General features: G+C 39.8%; 1 protein-coding gene across 5 annotated transcripts in view; it reads right to left on the bottom strand.

Moving 5' to 3' along the window:
- The window catches only part of LOC126341299 (kelch-like protein 26), a 272243-nt gene that overhangs the window by 14717 nt on the left and 240373 nt on the right, over window positions 1–17153 (bottom strand). For all 5 annotated transcript variants that reach the window (XM_050001763.1, XM_050001765.1, XM_050001764.1 and 2 more), the window contains exons 5-6: window positions 15503–15706; window positions 9272–9457 (exon numbers count right to left, since the gene is read on the bottom strand). In XM_050001763.1, the coding sequence (XP_049857720.1) occupies window positions 9272–9457; window positions 15503–15706 (390 nt within the window). The remainder of the gene's footprint in view (window positions 1–9271; window positions 9458–15502; window positions 15707–17153) is intronic.

A 17153-nucleotide genomic window follows, 5' to 3' on the forward strand; every position in this document is an offset into this window, starting at 1 on the left:
CATCTTTATTGGAGTGATATGCACTGGACTTTAGAATATCTTTAGATTCTTCACTTAAGACTGTTTTTTGAAAATTTTGTAAATAATCTTTTGCGTGACAATTGGTATCTTCCTTCAGATGTTTGTTAGTTCACATTTTTCAGCAGTTCTATGATGCTCTTCTTTGGGTCAGATAAAACTGACCATTCACATACAATCAGTGACCTCCTTTACATCTCTTTTGTTAAGGGTCCTGCACATCTGAGCAATATTCTAAGATGGTGTCCATATGTGATTTGTAAGCAGACCTTGCCAATTAACCACAGTCTGCCACCTATCGTTGCTACAATTGAGCCTTTGTGACTATTCAATTCCACATACTTACAAACTGTTACAACCAGGTATTTGTACGAGCTGATCAGTTCTAATTGTGATTTCCTGACATGGCAGTCCTGAGTAACGTATTTTACATTTAAAATGAATTGTCAGTCTCTGCACCCCTTTGCAACCTTAGCAAAATCTGACTGAATATTTGTGCAGGTTTTTTTCAGATAGTACTTCATTGTAGATAACTGCACCATTGCTACTGTCTTCCAGGTCATAATATACAAAATGAACAGCAAAGGCCTCGAAATATTTTCCTGGGGCACGCCTGAATTTATTTCTGCTTTTTTCAGTGACTCTCAGTCAAAGATAACACGCTATGTCTTGCAAATCAAGAAATCTGCAACCCAGCCACAAATTTTGTTTGTTAAACCACATAATTACACTTTTGTTGACAAATTGTGGTGCGGTACCAAGTCAGACGCTTTTCTGAGGTCATGAAATACTGCATTCGCCCTATTTTCTTGATCCACAGCTTTCATGGTGTCATGCGAGACAAGTGCAACTTGGGTTTCACAGAACCAATTCTGTTTCAGATGCCACATTATGTTCGACATGCCTCCTTATGGTTGAGCTGAAAATATGTTTTAGGATTCTAGAACAGAAGGACGTCAGTGAGACTGGAGAGTAGTTTTGTCGATCTCTTCTGTTACCCTTCTTGTAGACAGGTGTGACTGGTGCTTTTTCCTATCTCTGAGCACAAGTTTTTACTGAAGAGACCTACAGCACAAGAATATTAATATACAATGTAACTCAGCTGCATTGGTTTCTGGAGCTTTGCTTAATTTTTATGGTTTTCATTGCTCCTCAATATCACTCACAGTAATATCTACATTTATCTTCGTGGTGGTTAAGTAAACTCCAGATAAGTACACCTTCGCCTTTCTTAGTGAGGGGACATTTGAACACCGAGTACAGTATGTATACTTTTGCTTTGCTACCTTCAAACTTCAGTTCCTGTGCCACCCATGAGTGTGAACAGCTATTGAAATGAAAATGTTTACATCGAATCTCTCTCTCTCTCTCTCTCTCTCTCTCACACACACACACACACACAATGTCTATCTCTCTGCCACTCTCTTCCAGCACAATGAAGTGCAAAAATGTTAAACTTCGGTTTTACGATAAATTAGTGTAATCTATAAGCCTTAAATTCAACTGAATACCTAGGTATTACAATTACGAACAACTTGAATTGGAAGGAATACATAGAAAATGTTGTGGGTAAGGCTAACCAAAGACTGCATTTTATTGGCAGGACACTTAGAAAATGTAACGGACCTACTAAGGAGACTGCCTACACTACGTTTGTCCATCCTCTTTTAGAATACTGCTGCTTGGTGTGGAATCCTTAACAGATAGGACTGACGGAGTACATCAAAAAATTTCAAAGAAAGGCAGCACGTTCTGTATTATCACGAAATATGGGAGAGTGTCACAGAAATGATACAGGATTTAGTCTGGAAATCATTAAAAGAAGGGCATTTTTTTTGTTGCAATGGAATCTCACGAAATTCCAATCACCAACTTTCTCCCCTGAATGCAAAAATATTTTGTTGACACTGACCTAGATAGGGAGGAATTATCACCACGATAAAATAAGAGAAATCGGAGCTTGTACGGAAAGATATAGGCATTCATTGTTCTGTGCGCTATATAAGACTGGAATAATAGAGAATTGTGAAGGTGTCAGGCACTTGAATGTGATTTGCAGAGTATCCATGTAGATGTAGAAATGTTCGCATGCTGGAGTATTTGATGAGGAAGTCTAAAGTGGGAGCTGAGGCAGCTGATTCTCTACTTTCCAGACAGTCTTTTAAAGAGGAACATATTCACCATTTCTGTGCTCTGACAGAAGCATTTTTTGGCTTCTTCCTTTTTTCCCTGCTGCAGCAAGGTGTGCTGCTTATATAAAACAAATTGTGTAGGTCAATGAAATCTTGACACTATTTATGTACCTGAACACATTGATATACTTACACACATATGAACACACACGAGCAACAAATAAGTTTTCACAATATAAGTTTAACACAAAATTGTTTCGTGTACTTTTTTTACTGAATAGGTTTCCCAACAATTGCAGTTCATCGAAAAAGCCCGGCTTATGATTTGTATCTTAAAACAATAAAAGTTTTAATATTTCACTGAATTTGCAGTCTTTCCCATAAATTTGGCAGCCATTTTAAGTTCTTTTCAGTCGTGTTACGGTTCTTTCAGCTCACTTTTTTGTCACTGGAGTACCACTTTTGGCATATTCGTACATGCACAAAGTGTCCATTGGACAGTGTGAGCACATCATAAAATTTTTATTGGTAAAAAATGCTGACAAAAAACAGGGTTTAGTGACCTCAGCAATGCTGCAGTGACCCTAGAATCACTTCCATTTGACCATTATGTCAGTTAAAATTACATTTATGCCTAAGACCAGATATTACATGCATGTTTTATGTACATAAGTACGATTAATTTGAACCTCTGGACCTTGGTAACAGATAACAATGTCGAAAAAAGTTTTAAAGATCCCGAGAATATCTTCTTATGACTGCCATAAATACAAGTGGCCTTTCCCATAATTGACACTTTTAGTATCCAAAAATTATGGATTTTCAGATTTATCTCAGGAACTGTTGATGGACAATCGGTGCTCTTTTAAACTGCCTAAGGTTTACCCTTGACCATCCCTAATGTAAAAGAACCATCCAATTTGCTAAATTTCCCTGGGCTGGAGAAAGTATGTAATGTTTAAATTTTGATCTGTACTGTAGAATAGTCCTACACTTGTACTCCGCAAGCCACCCAATAGTGTGTGATGGAGTATGACCATTCTTCTAACAGGCACACAAACGGTCACTACACCAAGGGCTATCTGAAACATTTGACCCCTACTCAATAAAACCCGAGGAGTGGGCGAGAGTGGGGAGAGTGGGGAGAGTGGGGAGAGTGGGGAGAGTGGGGAGAGGGGGAGAGGGGGGAGAGGGGGGAGAGTGGGAGGGGGAGGGGCAGGGGAAGGGGGAGGGGCAGGGGCAGGGGGAGAGAGGGAGGGGGAGAGAGGGAGGGGGAGAGAGGGAGGGGGAGAGAGGGAGGGGGAGAGAGGGAGGGGGAGAGAGGGAGGGGGAGAGAGGGAGGGGGAGAGAGGGAGGGGGAGAGAGGGAGGGGGAGAGAGGGAGGGGGAGAGAGGGAGGGGGAGAGAGGGAGGGGGAGAGAGGGAGGGGGAGAGAGGGAGGGGGAGAGAGGGAGGGGGAGAGAGGGAGGGGGGAGGGGGGAGAGGGAGGGGGGAGGGGAGAGGGGGAGGGGAGAGGGGGAGGGGAGAGGGGGAGGGGGAGAGAGGGGGAGAGAGGGAGGGGGAGAGAGGGAGGGGGAGAGAGGGAGGGGGAGAGAGGGAGGGGGAGAGAGGGAGGGGGAGAGAGGGAGGGGGAGAGAGGGAGGGGGAGAGAGGGAGGGGGAGGGACGGAGGGAAGGGGAGGGACGGAGGGAGGGGGAGGGACGGAGGGAGGGGGAGGGACGGAGGGAGGGGGAGGGAGGGAGGGAGGGGGAGGGAGGGAGGGAGGGGGAGGGAGGGAGGGAGGGGGAGGGACAGAGGGAGAGGGAGGGACGGAGGGAGGGGGAGGGAGGGGGAGGGAGGGGGAGGGAGGGAGGGGGAGGGAGGGAGGGAGGGGGAGGGAGGGAGGGGGAGGGAGGGAGGGAGGGAGGGGGAGGGAGGGAGGGAGGGGGAGGGAGAGGGAGGGAGGGAGGGAGGGGAGGGAGGGGAGAGAGGGAGGGAGGGGAGGGAGGGAGGGAGGGAGGGGGGGAGGGAGGGGAGGGAGGGGAGGGAGGGGAGGGAGGGGAGGGGAGGGAGGGAGGGGGGAGGGAGGGGAGGGAGGGGGAGATAGATATTAACAGCAATCCCATATGGAGTAAGACTCATGTATGCGACCAGTTCTAGAAGACCAATGGGAAATTTATAGTTTGCAAATGGTTGTCAATTTTGTTGATTCTGTGTAAGTAAAAGTTAATATGTACTTGATTTACACTGTTTGATATAAAAACCTATGTCATCCAAATGGTGGCCATTCATTTTAATAGAATTTTTGTCTCTGCCAGAAATTACTCTTAACTCAGGTCAACAGGCATTGCTCAATTAAACCTACCTATTCTTTAATGGTAGCTTTCACCTCCAGTAAACTTTGGGGTTTGTTAACACACACAGTTTTTGAAATATGCTACACTGATACAATTCAAGCGGACAAGCCTGGTGTTCTTGGCGGCTACAACTTGTCGCCAGAATGACAGGTGAGACATTAAGGAAAAATTTTCCTCACAATGTTGTGGATGCACCTGCAGTGTATGATGTCGTATCACTCAATTTGAAATGAACATTTCTCACATTTATCTTTGTCCACTATTCTAGCAGAAAGAATATATTCAGTATGATGTATGTAACATTTGAACTCCATGTCACTGTCATGCAACAGTCCTGAAAGTAATAATGCCTGAAACTTCCTGGCAGATTAAAACTGTATACTGGACCAAGACTCGAACTCAGGGCCTTTGCCTTTTGTGGGCAACTGCTCTGAGATATCCAAGCAAGATTCACAACCCGACCTCACAGCTTTAATTCTGCCAGTAACTTGTCTCCTACCTTCCAGACTTCTAGTCTTCTAGTCTTTGCCCGGTACACAGTTTTACTCAGCCAGGAAGTTTCATATCAGTGCACACACCACTGCAGAGTGAGAATCTCATTCTGAAACTAACACCTGATTGCACCAACAGCAGTTACAGCATACCACACTGTCAGACAGGTAGAGTGAAGTGTTTTTTCATTAACCACACAACATTCAATTGGGGTCATTCCATGAATTCTAAATCCAACTGTAACACATTCCTCGCTGAGTAATGGCTCATCTGTAGACTGTGTGCATGTTGATGTGTGGATCTAACTCCGGATGGTGACCCCTCTCACAACCACAATGATTCCAGGTGTCCTTACTGGTAAATTCTTAAGAATGTTTCTTATTCTGAAAGCTGTTAACTGTCATAGGTCATACTACAACTTCGACCTGTGCGATTGAAAGAAGCAAGAAATAGTCACCACGTTGTAACAACTGATGACGGCTGAAGTAGAGAGAATGTAAAATGCAGAAAAGTGTTTTTGAAAAAATAGAAATTTATGAACACCTACTATAAATTTGTGTTATGGGGTCTTCCCTGAAGGCATAGGGTGATGAACAGGGCCGGACATTTTTAGATAGGGTAATATACCACTGTCAGCAGTGGAAGGGAAATTACATTTTATTCACTTTGGGATTGTATCAGAAGATACAAAACATGTTAAATTTTCACAATTGATTAGAGATATGGTGAAAATGTAACATATTTCATAACTTTTGATACTAGTTCTGCATCTGAAAGTTTTTGAAGTGCAGCCAATGGCCACCTTATCTCATAGCATTTTACATGCAAATTGTAAAGATATTTATGTGAAGCAGCTGCCCTCTATAAATCCATTGTTCCATTGCTACTGAAATGGTGGACAATCCCAAAGTGAGTTATGTGTACATTGTTTCCCTTCCATGACAGAGAATGGTGGACTAGCCTACCTGAAAACCTCTGCACCTGCATGTCACCCTCTTGCCTTCAGGAAAGACCTCCTTATACAAATTTATGTTTGGTGCTTACAAAATTCTAATTTTTCAAAAACACTTTTCTATGTTTTACATCCTCTCTTCTTCAGTCATCATCAGTTACTTTGCTGCCCAAAACAGCAAAACTCAAACTATTTTTATACTCCAGTCAATGAAGGAAAAATAAGATACAAAACTAGCGTAGCTGAAAATCTATATATAATGGTAGAAAGGAGAGTCACAGCATACTAAAAATACCCGCTGCTGAGATGTACACTTGGGGTGGGGATTTAAAGGTTACTTTTGTGCATTTTTCTTGAATAACTCAAAAACTGCGGCTTCTAGCAAAAATGTCTAAGGCTAATAGTTTCCATGTTGCAGGTGTAGGAAAAATCACAGATTATTAAAAACAGTGTGCTACTAGTATAAAATTACTGTTCGCCGTTAAATGAAGTGGGCTAAGACCAAATTGAAATGTGTGTTATCACATAAAAGTGCTGCAGGGATGAAATGAGTCACTAATAATAGTAACACATACAGACAGAGTCTACCTTAATCTCTGCACACTGTTCTACACTGTTAGAAGAAAAAGTGATTCTTAGTGATCCTGTACGGCAGCTGTAACATTCTTCTCATAAAGGCAACTTGTCCCATTCATAAGTATTGCCTGCTTTTCAGTTTACAGGCAGATTAAACCTCACTGTTTCCTGTCCAGTTCTCTTACTTAAGCAGACAAAATAACTTCCCTCAGCTCATGCATGCAATGAAGTTTTTTTCAGTTTATTGAATGAGTGCATATTTGCAGTTGTTAAATGAGCTCTTTGTTATAAAAAAAATAGCTGAGGCATGTTTAATTTGTAAACACTCATTCACACTCATACTTAAAATATCGGGTGTTCGAAACGGTGGAAGGCTGAGTATCTCTAGAATTTACACCGAAATTCTCAAGGCACTACAGTACGTAGGTGGTGGTATGATGTGGGTCTGTTATTGTACTTAACACGTTTTATAGCATTCTGTGCTGCATACAGTAGAGGAACCGTTTGGAAACGATGGTTGGTTGTATCAGCACGACAATGCCCGCTACTGTAAAGCAGTATCTGTGAAGTAATGGTTTGCGGACAATAAGATTCTTGAAAAGGATTGGCCTGCCCAGGGTCCTGACCTGAACCTAAAGCAATAACTTTGGGATGAATAAGAAAGTTTACTTTGTTCCCAATGCTGTTGTCCAACAACACCTCATTCAGACATCTCATTGAAAGTGTCTCTAGCAAATTTCAAACTCTCAAAAACAAAGAGTGTACAAAATCCATATCAGTGTACATAAAGAGGTGCCCAGATAGTTTTGATGAGATCATATGGCTTACTTAATGGCTGAAACAGTCATCCAGTACCAGTAACAGCAGCTTAGTGAACAAAAATTTGATTTTCAATGTCAATGTAATTATTAAAAGAATCTGAAGATTTAAATTGCTGTAATTATCTACTTATTAAAAGATATCTTATGTTGATGGTTTAACACAAAAGTCAAGTATTAAAAGTTAGAAATGAAGTTTGTGTCTTGAGATAACATAACCTATGGTGTGCAATTTACGCAGAATGTATTCAACCAGTATTTGAGAATGAAAGCATTTAGAAACTTCAAACTAACTTTACGTGAAATTTTAAACCTTAATGCAAATTTTCTTGCCCCTACCCCACACACAAAAAAGTTTCTCACTTACAATATTTTTTCTATTTAGCAGTGAAACTTCAGTAGGAGCCATTACATTTTAATTTAATATTTCTTTACTACTAAATACATTTGCAACACGTTTTGCATCCAGTATACCCACATATCACTGAATGTACTGGCAGAATAATACCATTGTATGATATACTGTTCAGGAGTCATGACATCGTAAACATCCAGATGCTTGAAAAATTAGCATCTCTTAAAACTGGGCACAAATGATCCAGACTACACTCAACCAGAGTTTGAAAGCACTGAGAAGGTTACTGCTTGCAATTAAATGAGGAGAATTTGGTCAGTGATATGATCCTTTTCTAGGAATTACCTAAATGATTTAGCGATATTTTGAAAATCTGATTGATAGGCGCCAAAATTGGGGAGGAGAATTTAATTTTGTGATTAGAAGTTTTCTGTAATCACAATTAAACTCCCGGCAATTGGTAAATTATTGTAAACAGATGATCATTCTGCTTGCAGATAAAATGCTGCAGAACAAACAGGCACAGACATAACTGTGGAACAGTTACAATGGGCAGCATCTGATCTCACAAAAGTATGTCACTTTTATATCAGAACCACTGATCACCTAAATCATTTACACATTTTTTGCATGACACAGTTTACATCCTGGACTTGAAAATATTTAGATGTGTCCTGTTATAGGACAAGAACAACATTTATGTTAATTGAACAATTAGTTATTGTTACTTATTAGCATTTTAAGCTAAAAAACTGAATGCAAGATAAGTCTGTCAATGGTGTGCCTCACTTTTTTTGCTGTTTCGGAGTTCCTATACCAATGTATTAATCAGTTTCAACTGCTAAACGAGTTATTCGGATGCAGTTTCATTTCTTGCTAGATTGAGTGATACATTTTCAGATGAGAAAGACTTACTGTTTTTATAATCTTGTGTTGACTGTAGTGGGAATTTTGAGTACAGCAGCAGCACCAGCAGCGATAACGACAGCAGTAGGTGGCTTAGATTTTGCAGTCCTGTCAAGTCTGTCATTAGAAGTGGAGTATTAACTGAGATAGGAAAAGAAAAATATCTTCACACTGAAGGAACCATATGGGAATTTGGCTGAATAGAAAGAAACTTATCTGCCTGGATGGAAAGGATTCCAGCCTTGTTCACAGTATCTTAAAAACATAAATACACTGTTAGGTAAGAAAGAAGGGAGGATGATGAACATGGCAACCAGTAACATAACAACTTCCAACAACTTTAAGATAACTTAAAAGGACCATGTTTTATGACAAGGTTTGAGAACACAGAAGTATAAAACTAACTGTATGCATCATGATTAGTTGCCAGACTTTGAAGACTGAACTTTTAATTTTTTCCCCCCCCCCCAAACAACTTACGGGAATTCAACCAGTAATATTCACAGTTTGTGCCTTGAAAATGGCAGGGTGTACTCCTGCCGAAATATTGGCAGTCACTGTAAATATTATCTTGCTGAATTCCCGTTAGTTGTTTGAAAATTGTATATGCCAGGAGAAACTCCGGTGTCAAATCTTAGACATACCATTTCCAGTGCCATGAAAATAGGGGAAAATCATCATACAAACCTGTCTATACAATGTCTGATCCATATGCGAGTGAGAAAGAACTGTGTCCAGATCCCAAGGGGTGATTTCAGTGAAGTGTACTCGTCTTAGGATACGTTGGGCATATGGAAGTCTCTGCTGCACACAGCTATCCGCAGTGGTGGGGGTGGGCAAAGTTGAAAGCCATCGAAGAACAATACGGAGCACCTGTAACAGCATAAGGTATGTTTGAAGAGCATTAAGTATAGTTGATGGTTGGAATCTTCTGTAATTTAAGTATTCTTACACATATAGAGAACTTAATCACTCACAATTTAGTAAAAATTTTGTAAGTTTATTTGTAATACCCAATATGGTTAGAAGAAACAACAACAACAACAACAACAAAGTGAAGAAAGAAACAAGGTTCAACTCTACTCTGACTTTATACAATAATATAACTTACACTAAAAAAGTTTAATTTTTCCTATACATTGTTCACTTTTGCTTGAAAGATGTAATTTTATTGCTTGAAGTTGGCCACTTTGGCAACTACAATATAAACACCTTCCCATCCCCAATAAACATGACTTTTGACCACATTTTTAAATATTTTCCAATTGAATTTATTATTTTTATCTTCACAGTCAGTAGCAGTGTATCACTTTTATCACCAAATTTGCAGATGGAACTTAGTGCACTTTATTTTGACCACTTTTCTTGAATTTTCATCATATGCCCATGAAGCAGTAATCTTCCTCAATTCCTATTTGGATTGTTTGCTCTTAAGTGTTTTAGATATTTTATGATGCAAATATCTAGTCATAGCACTGAACAGCAAAATTATATTAAGAACATTTAATGCAAGCAGACTGGATAGTGTAAGTAATTTGTTCTGGAATGCACTACAAAGATTTAGTTTACATCAAGGTAATTTACTAAAATTATTAAATTTGGGAGCATAGTGGTTCCTGTGTCAACTAACAATCCAGTCTTTGGCATTTATTGCTGGAATATAAATTCAACACAACAAGCTTACATTTTCCAATGATGCCCAGAAACAGTAAAACACTAGTGAAATTCCTCAATTGCTCGATCATATGATATGTCTGAAGCAGTTTAATTTTAATTATACAAGTTGCTTAAAAAGCCCAGTTAAAAGACAGAAGCTGTTCAATAATCCTATCTACTTTGATATTTGTTATTCATGGAGATAAGAGCACTGACATTTGTTAAAACATAAAAAGCTTTCCTCAACCTGAAGTTTTTTTCAAAATCACAGTGCTTTATTACACATGCATGGTCCTAATGAATGTAGAATGCCCTTGCTGCCCTCTGACCTTCGGACTTACTAACCCAAAACAGTAACTGTGTGATGTGGACTCCAACTTGTGCTATTTGCATTTACCTGTACAAATCATTGCCAGATGCAAATTTTTAAACAGTGCAACTTTATTTTGATACTCATTGTGAAAGGCGAGTTCTAAAATAAATTTGAATGGCTGTGTTCTTTCTTTTATGACAGGGAATTATAAATTGGAATTTAGGCTTCCTTAACATACAACTTGTTGTGCATCCATGAATGCTGCACTGTGCATAAGCACAATGGTGTGTTTCTGCATGTTTGAATGTTTTACAGCCATGTAGTTTTGAATAGGTTCTACAATGATTAGATACATTATTGTGTAGCATCATTCCCATTTACTGTTAAGCACTATACAGGTCATGCAAGGAATGATCCTCAAACTATACAATTATGAGACAGAATGGCAAAAATTCTTGTCTCCCCTTATCCTCAGAATAAGTGAGACAGTCTTCATCTGGGATTTGAGCGACCTACTCTTTCTTTCTATGTTTTCCCAACCTATTCCTCTTTCCTTCCCAACAAAGGAAATAAGAATATCAAAAGCTGGGATAGTTTCTGGTACTTTTACATATGTTTACAGGCAGTACGATGAATTTTGCCCTCTGAAATACTTGTCAGCCATTCTATGTCATAATTTTGTAATTTTTTGAAATGAATTTTCCTTTGATACAAATGATCAACAAAGACAGGTATTAAGATTACACTCATCATCATTTTATTTCCAAAGCAGTCCCACTCTTATGTGAATAGGCTATTTACAGAAATTCTGCTAGTCCTGTGGCAAACAATTTTGTACGTACGTATATGTGGCAAAATAATCTCAGAAGTATCTCTAGAAAGTATCAGGCATGATGAAAGGAAGAAATAAAGTGTTGCATATCACGAGTTCAAAGCGTTGCAACACCTGTAGGAACAGCATCTAATTAGAAAAGGGCTATTACGAGGAAAGTCTAAACATTCAAGCAGATTGACAATTACCTGAAAGTGGAAAATCAGTCTCAGTTCACCTTTATTACCCCAGTAATTACCACTAATTTTGGGCTCATCTTACAACTTCATTATCTTGCTACACGTAAGTGAAATAATTGTTACACAACCAGCAGTGCCACCTTTTCCTTAGTAGGGCTCATTTTTATGAACATTTACAGTGATGAGTTTTTCCTATTTGGTAGTTACATTCAGTTCTATAACACTATAATTATGTATGATCAGAAACTTACATAAATATGTAATGTGTCCATATGTTTTGATAGTGATTCTGACAGCAAAAGTACTGTCTTATCATCTCATGGGCACCAAGGTACTTCACACTGCATGTAGTTCAGCATCACATATGATGACCAATTCACGTAATTTCCCCAAAGGGAGATGTTGTCATACTATACAGAATGGAGAAATTCCCAAAATTAATTCTATTTGAGATGTGTGATATATATAAAATAAGCATGCAAACTGATGAAATTGGCATACGGTGACTGGTTTATCTAGCAGCATGAACAATGTGTTTCTTTGTATGGTTATCAAAAAATTTCAGAATAATGAAAGGAGATGGCATCTCCAGGTAGTGAACACAGATCACAGCAGGTGCAATTTACAAGTATTTTTACCTGATTGGCAAAAGGATTTGGCTTGTTTTGCAAGAATGAATTGTAAAGCAGCAATATCCATTCAAAGGAGACCAGGGTTTTTGCTTAGAAAAGGCAGATTTGTTATCAGTGATGCTGGAAAGGTATGCAATTCAATCATTGTCACTCTTTTAGACAGACTACATGATTACTCTCTCTCTCTCTCTCTCTCTCTCTCTCTCTCTCTCTCTCTCTCACACACACACACACACACACACACACACACACACACACACACACACACACACACACACACACACACACACACACACACCATTATAGTGTCAAGAACCAGTGGACATTTTGTCATTAAAATAATGCCCCCTAATTCATATTAAAGTATTTCATAAATTTTCCTGTAACAATCAAGGTGAAAAGGTGCTGACATCTGCTATGACATACTTCATGCCACAAGGCAATACCCATTTCATAAAGGATGAGACTCAAGCTTGCTTGTACCTACTCTGAATTTATTGAGATGCTGACACAGAATTTCGTACAGTTCTTGCACAACTATCAGATCACAGGAAGCGTAACAACAAAAATAATCAATTTTTTATGATGTAATTTAATTGGATACAAAGCGGCAGGGCAATGCATACACGAAAAGAAATTATACTTATACAATCTCTCGGAGCCAGTGTATCATCCTCCTGGCAGAAGGGTTGAAAGAGAAGGAAGAGGGGTGAAGGAGAAGGATTGGAGAGATTTAGGAAAAGGGACAGATTTTGGAACAGTCACCCAGAATTCAGTTCAGGGGAGATTTACCAGACGGGATGACATGAAAAGATTGATTGTTGGGAACTGCGCCAGACAAAATTTGAAAACATGAGAGTTTAAGGGTGGAAGACAGGGTAATATGTAAGACAGATTACAACAAAAACATTGTGCACAAGTTACATAAACGTGGTGCAAGAGTGAAAAGCGAAGTGCATTGTGTGTAACAGATGTGAGAAGAGGAAAGCGAAACATGCACACGTCAGAAAATGAAAGACTAATTAAATTAAAATGGAATGAAGAAAGGAGTAGGTACTCTGAAGAAATACTGAGGCGGAAGGAATTAATGTAAATTAAAGCTAGGTAGGTGGTAAGAGCCAAGAACATGTTATAGCACTAGTTCCCACCTGTAGAGTTCTGAGAAACTGGTGTCTGGAGGGAAAATCCAGATGGCATACAGGGTGAAACAGGCAACAAGACAACAACTGTCATGTTGTAGAGCGTGCTCTGCGACAGGATATTTTGTGTACCGGTATACACCCTCTGCCTATGCCCATGCATCCTATCTGCTAACTTGGTGACAGTCACGCCGATGTAAGAGGCCGAACAGTGTCTACATAATAGCTCGTATATGATTTGTCGTTTCACAGGTGCCACTCCCTTTGATAGTACATGTTTTGTCAGTTACAGGGCTAGTATAGGTGGTCGCAGGAGGGAGCATAGGGAAAGTCTTGCATTGGGGATGGTCACTGGGGGAGAGAGCCACGGGGTAGGAAGATGGGTGCAGAAGGAGCACAAGGGCTGCCAAGCGTAATGTGGAGATTGGAATGGTGACGAAAAGTCTAGGTGTGGTGGGAAAAATCTCAGACAAAATGGATCTCATTTCACGGCATGATTTTAAGAAGACATGGCCTTATCGAAGTAGCTGATTAATACATTCAAGACCATGATAATACTGAGTGACAATTGGTGTGCCCCAAAATTGTGTTTTGGAGGGATCAGCAGTACCAGGATTGGCTGTGGCAGCCTGGGCAATCTGCTTTCGAACTAGACTGGTAGGGTAATTATGTCCCGTGAAGGCTGAGATGAGGATGGCACCTGCCGAAATGTAAGTACTATTGTTTGTTAGTATGTTTTTGTGGACAGAAGTGTGTACTGGTTAACGGTGAGGATGAGAGCACCATGAAAAAAAGTGGCATGAGATTTGGAATAGGGCCATGTGAAATTTAACTGAGAGAAAGTATTTGCAGAGTCCAGGAATTTTAACAGGTCAGCCTCACCACGAGTCCATATGGTAAAGATCTCATCAATGTACCTAAACCAAACCAGAGGCTGAAGCCTTACGAATCCCAGGAAGGGCCCCCTCTGAGCAACCCATGAAAAGGTTGGCATTAGAAGGATCCAACCTGGTTCCCACAGCCACACCCCTGATCTACTTGCACCTCAAAGGTGAAGTAGTTGTTCGCAAGTATAAAGTTGTTTAAGGTGAGCAGGAAGGAGGTCGTAGATTTGGAATCAGGTGGTACCGCCTGAGAAAATGTTCAGCAGCAGACTGACCATGTATGTGGGGGATGTTGTTATAGAGGGTGGTGGAATCAATGGCGATAAGCAAGGTGTATGGTGGGAGTGGGACAGGCACGTATTTCAGGTGAGGTAGGGAACTGTGGGTTCCTTTAATATAGGTGGGAAGTCTTTGAGCTATGGGTTGCAAGTGCTGATCAACTAAGGCAGATATGTGTTTGGTGGGTGTTTTGAAGCCAGCAACTACGGTTGGGTTTGTAAGTTGGAAGTGCATGATTTTGGTGGAGTCAGAAGTTCTGTGGATTAGTCTTTGTGAGGAGCCTGAGGTTTTAAGGAGGGACTGCAGGTCAGTCTGAATCACAGTGCTGGGATCTTTATGGGAGATGCTGTATGAAGAGGTGTCAAGACAGCTGGTATAGACCTTCACTAACATTTCAACCCTGCTGGAAGAATCAGCCACTGGCTTCAGACGCTTGCATATGTTTAACCTCCGTTTATGTGTGTGCTCTAGTGCTGCCACTTGATGAGTAGATTTTTTTATCTATCCAATTACATTGTCGATCACAGGAAGTGGCTCATCTATACAGATTTCCCACCTCTTTTGTGCAACTCACCTCATCTCTTATTTCTCTTCAATATTTATTTGCCTTTGTTTATGAGTATTACTCATAACTTTTAATCAGCTTTTTACCTTCAGCATATTGTTAATGCTTCTTGCACATTACTCTGAGCATCAAAGGGTCAATAGCTTATGCATCTGTTGCATTGTGTCTGCCTTCTGTCAGGCTTTTTCATTTCCTTCTATTTAATACTTCACTTTGGCTTTGCTTATCTATCTTCCTCCCATTGTCTCTTCTCAATATTTGCAGTAAGAGCCTTTAAAATACTTCAGAGCACTGTTCAATCTACCGATTTCATCTGCTTGTATTGAACACAATCCAGAACTCATTTTAACCAATAATTCCAAGTCTATATAAACGAAAGTTACTATTTTTAAAAAGTATCAGTTTGCATACTTCCAAATATATAGTCATGTGGACAAACCTCAGCTTCAGGGCAGTCTACAGGAAAATCACAGCCCAGAAGATATTCCAGTTGCATAGGGGATAACCTCTGGAAGTCTTGAGTTCGTGAAAACTCACGGAGATGACTGCTCATGAACCGATACACACGACGCCTCAGTTGTGAGAGCGAGTAAGTTTCAGCAATGGTTGCTATGTCCACGCAGTTCTCCAAATCAAGCTGAGTCTGTACAAAGAAAAATAACTATTTAAATATGATTATTACATGTACGAGTGTTTATAAGAATATTGCACAATGTAATTTACAAACTATGCAAAACAGTTTTTTTAATAAGATCTGCTAATTTTTTGGTCCAATCTGGGGGCAGAAAATCTAAACATATGAAGTTTTTGACCAAGTAAAACTTGAAAGGAGACCTAGTTGACAGGAGGTACAACAGTGATGTCAGCCAGGACATAGTTCTTCAATGTGAAATATAAAGTCACTGTACAATATCTTGTAAATGGGAACTACAAGGAAACTGCAAAACTTTCATCATTCAGTATATTTTCACTGGTGAAATCATAATGGAAGTACCATATGCAGCTAGCACAATTTAAGTCAGGCTAAATATAGTGCCAGATCCAAGGCAATCATGAAATCTGCATCTGTGCATTGACTAGATGGCATTGTTACCTTTACTTAGTGAATTAGCATCTGGAAATTGGTTTAATTTTCAAATAAATGTAAAAAACAATGCTTGTACAAGTTTTCAAACATGTGTATTGTAATTCTGTCATAGATTTCACAAAGCTGAGGAAGTACATGCATGTATGAAAGTTGTTGTTGTGTGCTTCAAGCTGTCACCCCACGGCCAAGGAAGTTACAGCTCACTGCAGAGCTGGCCACTGAGAATGCAGCTGACAGCCTTAATCAACAATATGTTAAATGGAATAGTGGTGTTGTATGTTTGTCAAAACTAATAGTTCCAATCCATTTTAACATGGCGTAGATAGGCAGTGTGATTTCAGCTGATTGAGAATTCAGCTCAAGCTCTGAAGAAATAGTTCTTGGTAAGGTAATTGTCGGGAGCGAGCTGTAAGAGTGTGGTAAGTCTTCAATGGAAGACACTACTAATGGTACACACTGCTTCTCATATCCTTCCATGATAAATCTTTGAAAAACTGGTTTCCAGTTTTGTGGATGACAGAGTTAGGTTTCATCTAACATTCCATATGATGAAACTTCTTAGTAGTACATTTATGTTTAATGGGCTTGTGTAATTATTTATTGGTAGGGAAGTATGTTTATGGACTGTAAGGAACAACATTCAACGACTGTAGTTGTGAGATGGTGATTTGTGATAGCCAACTAGGATCCACATTCTTTTGTGAAGTATTGCAATGGCACAATAAGAGGTTATTGAGTTATGACTAGTTTCATTATTGTATGGCACACTCTACAGATTGAGTTGTTGCTGTTTGGTGGTTGTGTATAAGAGTGTCTTTTGGCCTTGAGCAATGTATTGACTCAAGAGCATTGTACTTAAGGTGACTAACAATAGCTCTGAGAGCAGGATTTTTCCACAAGTTTGTAAATACCTGCCCTGATAGTGAAAGATACAGACTACATTTTTTTAAAGGAACCATTACTGAAGACTTCTGTACAGCAAAGCTGTTACTTGTGATCTAAC

This window comes from Schistocerca gregaria, chromosome 1, assembly GCF_023897955.1.
Source record: "Schistocerca gregaria isolate iqSchGreg1 chromosome 1, iqSchGreg1.2, whole genome shotgun sequence".
Taxonomy (NCBI): domain Eukaryota; kingdom Metazoa; phylum Arthropoda; class Insecta; order Orthoptera; family Acrididae; genus Schistocerca; species Schistocerca gregaria.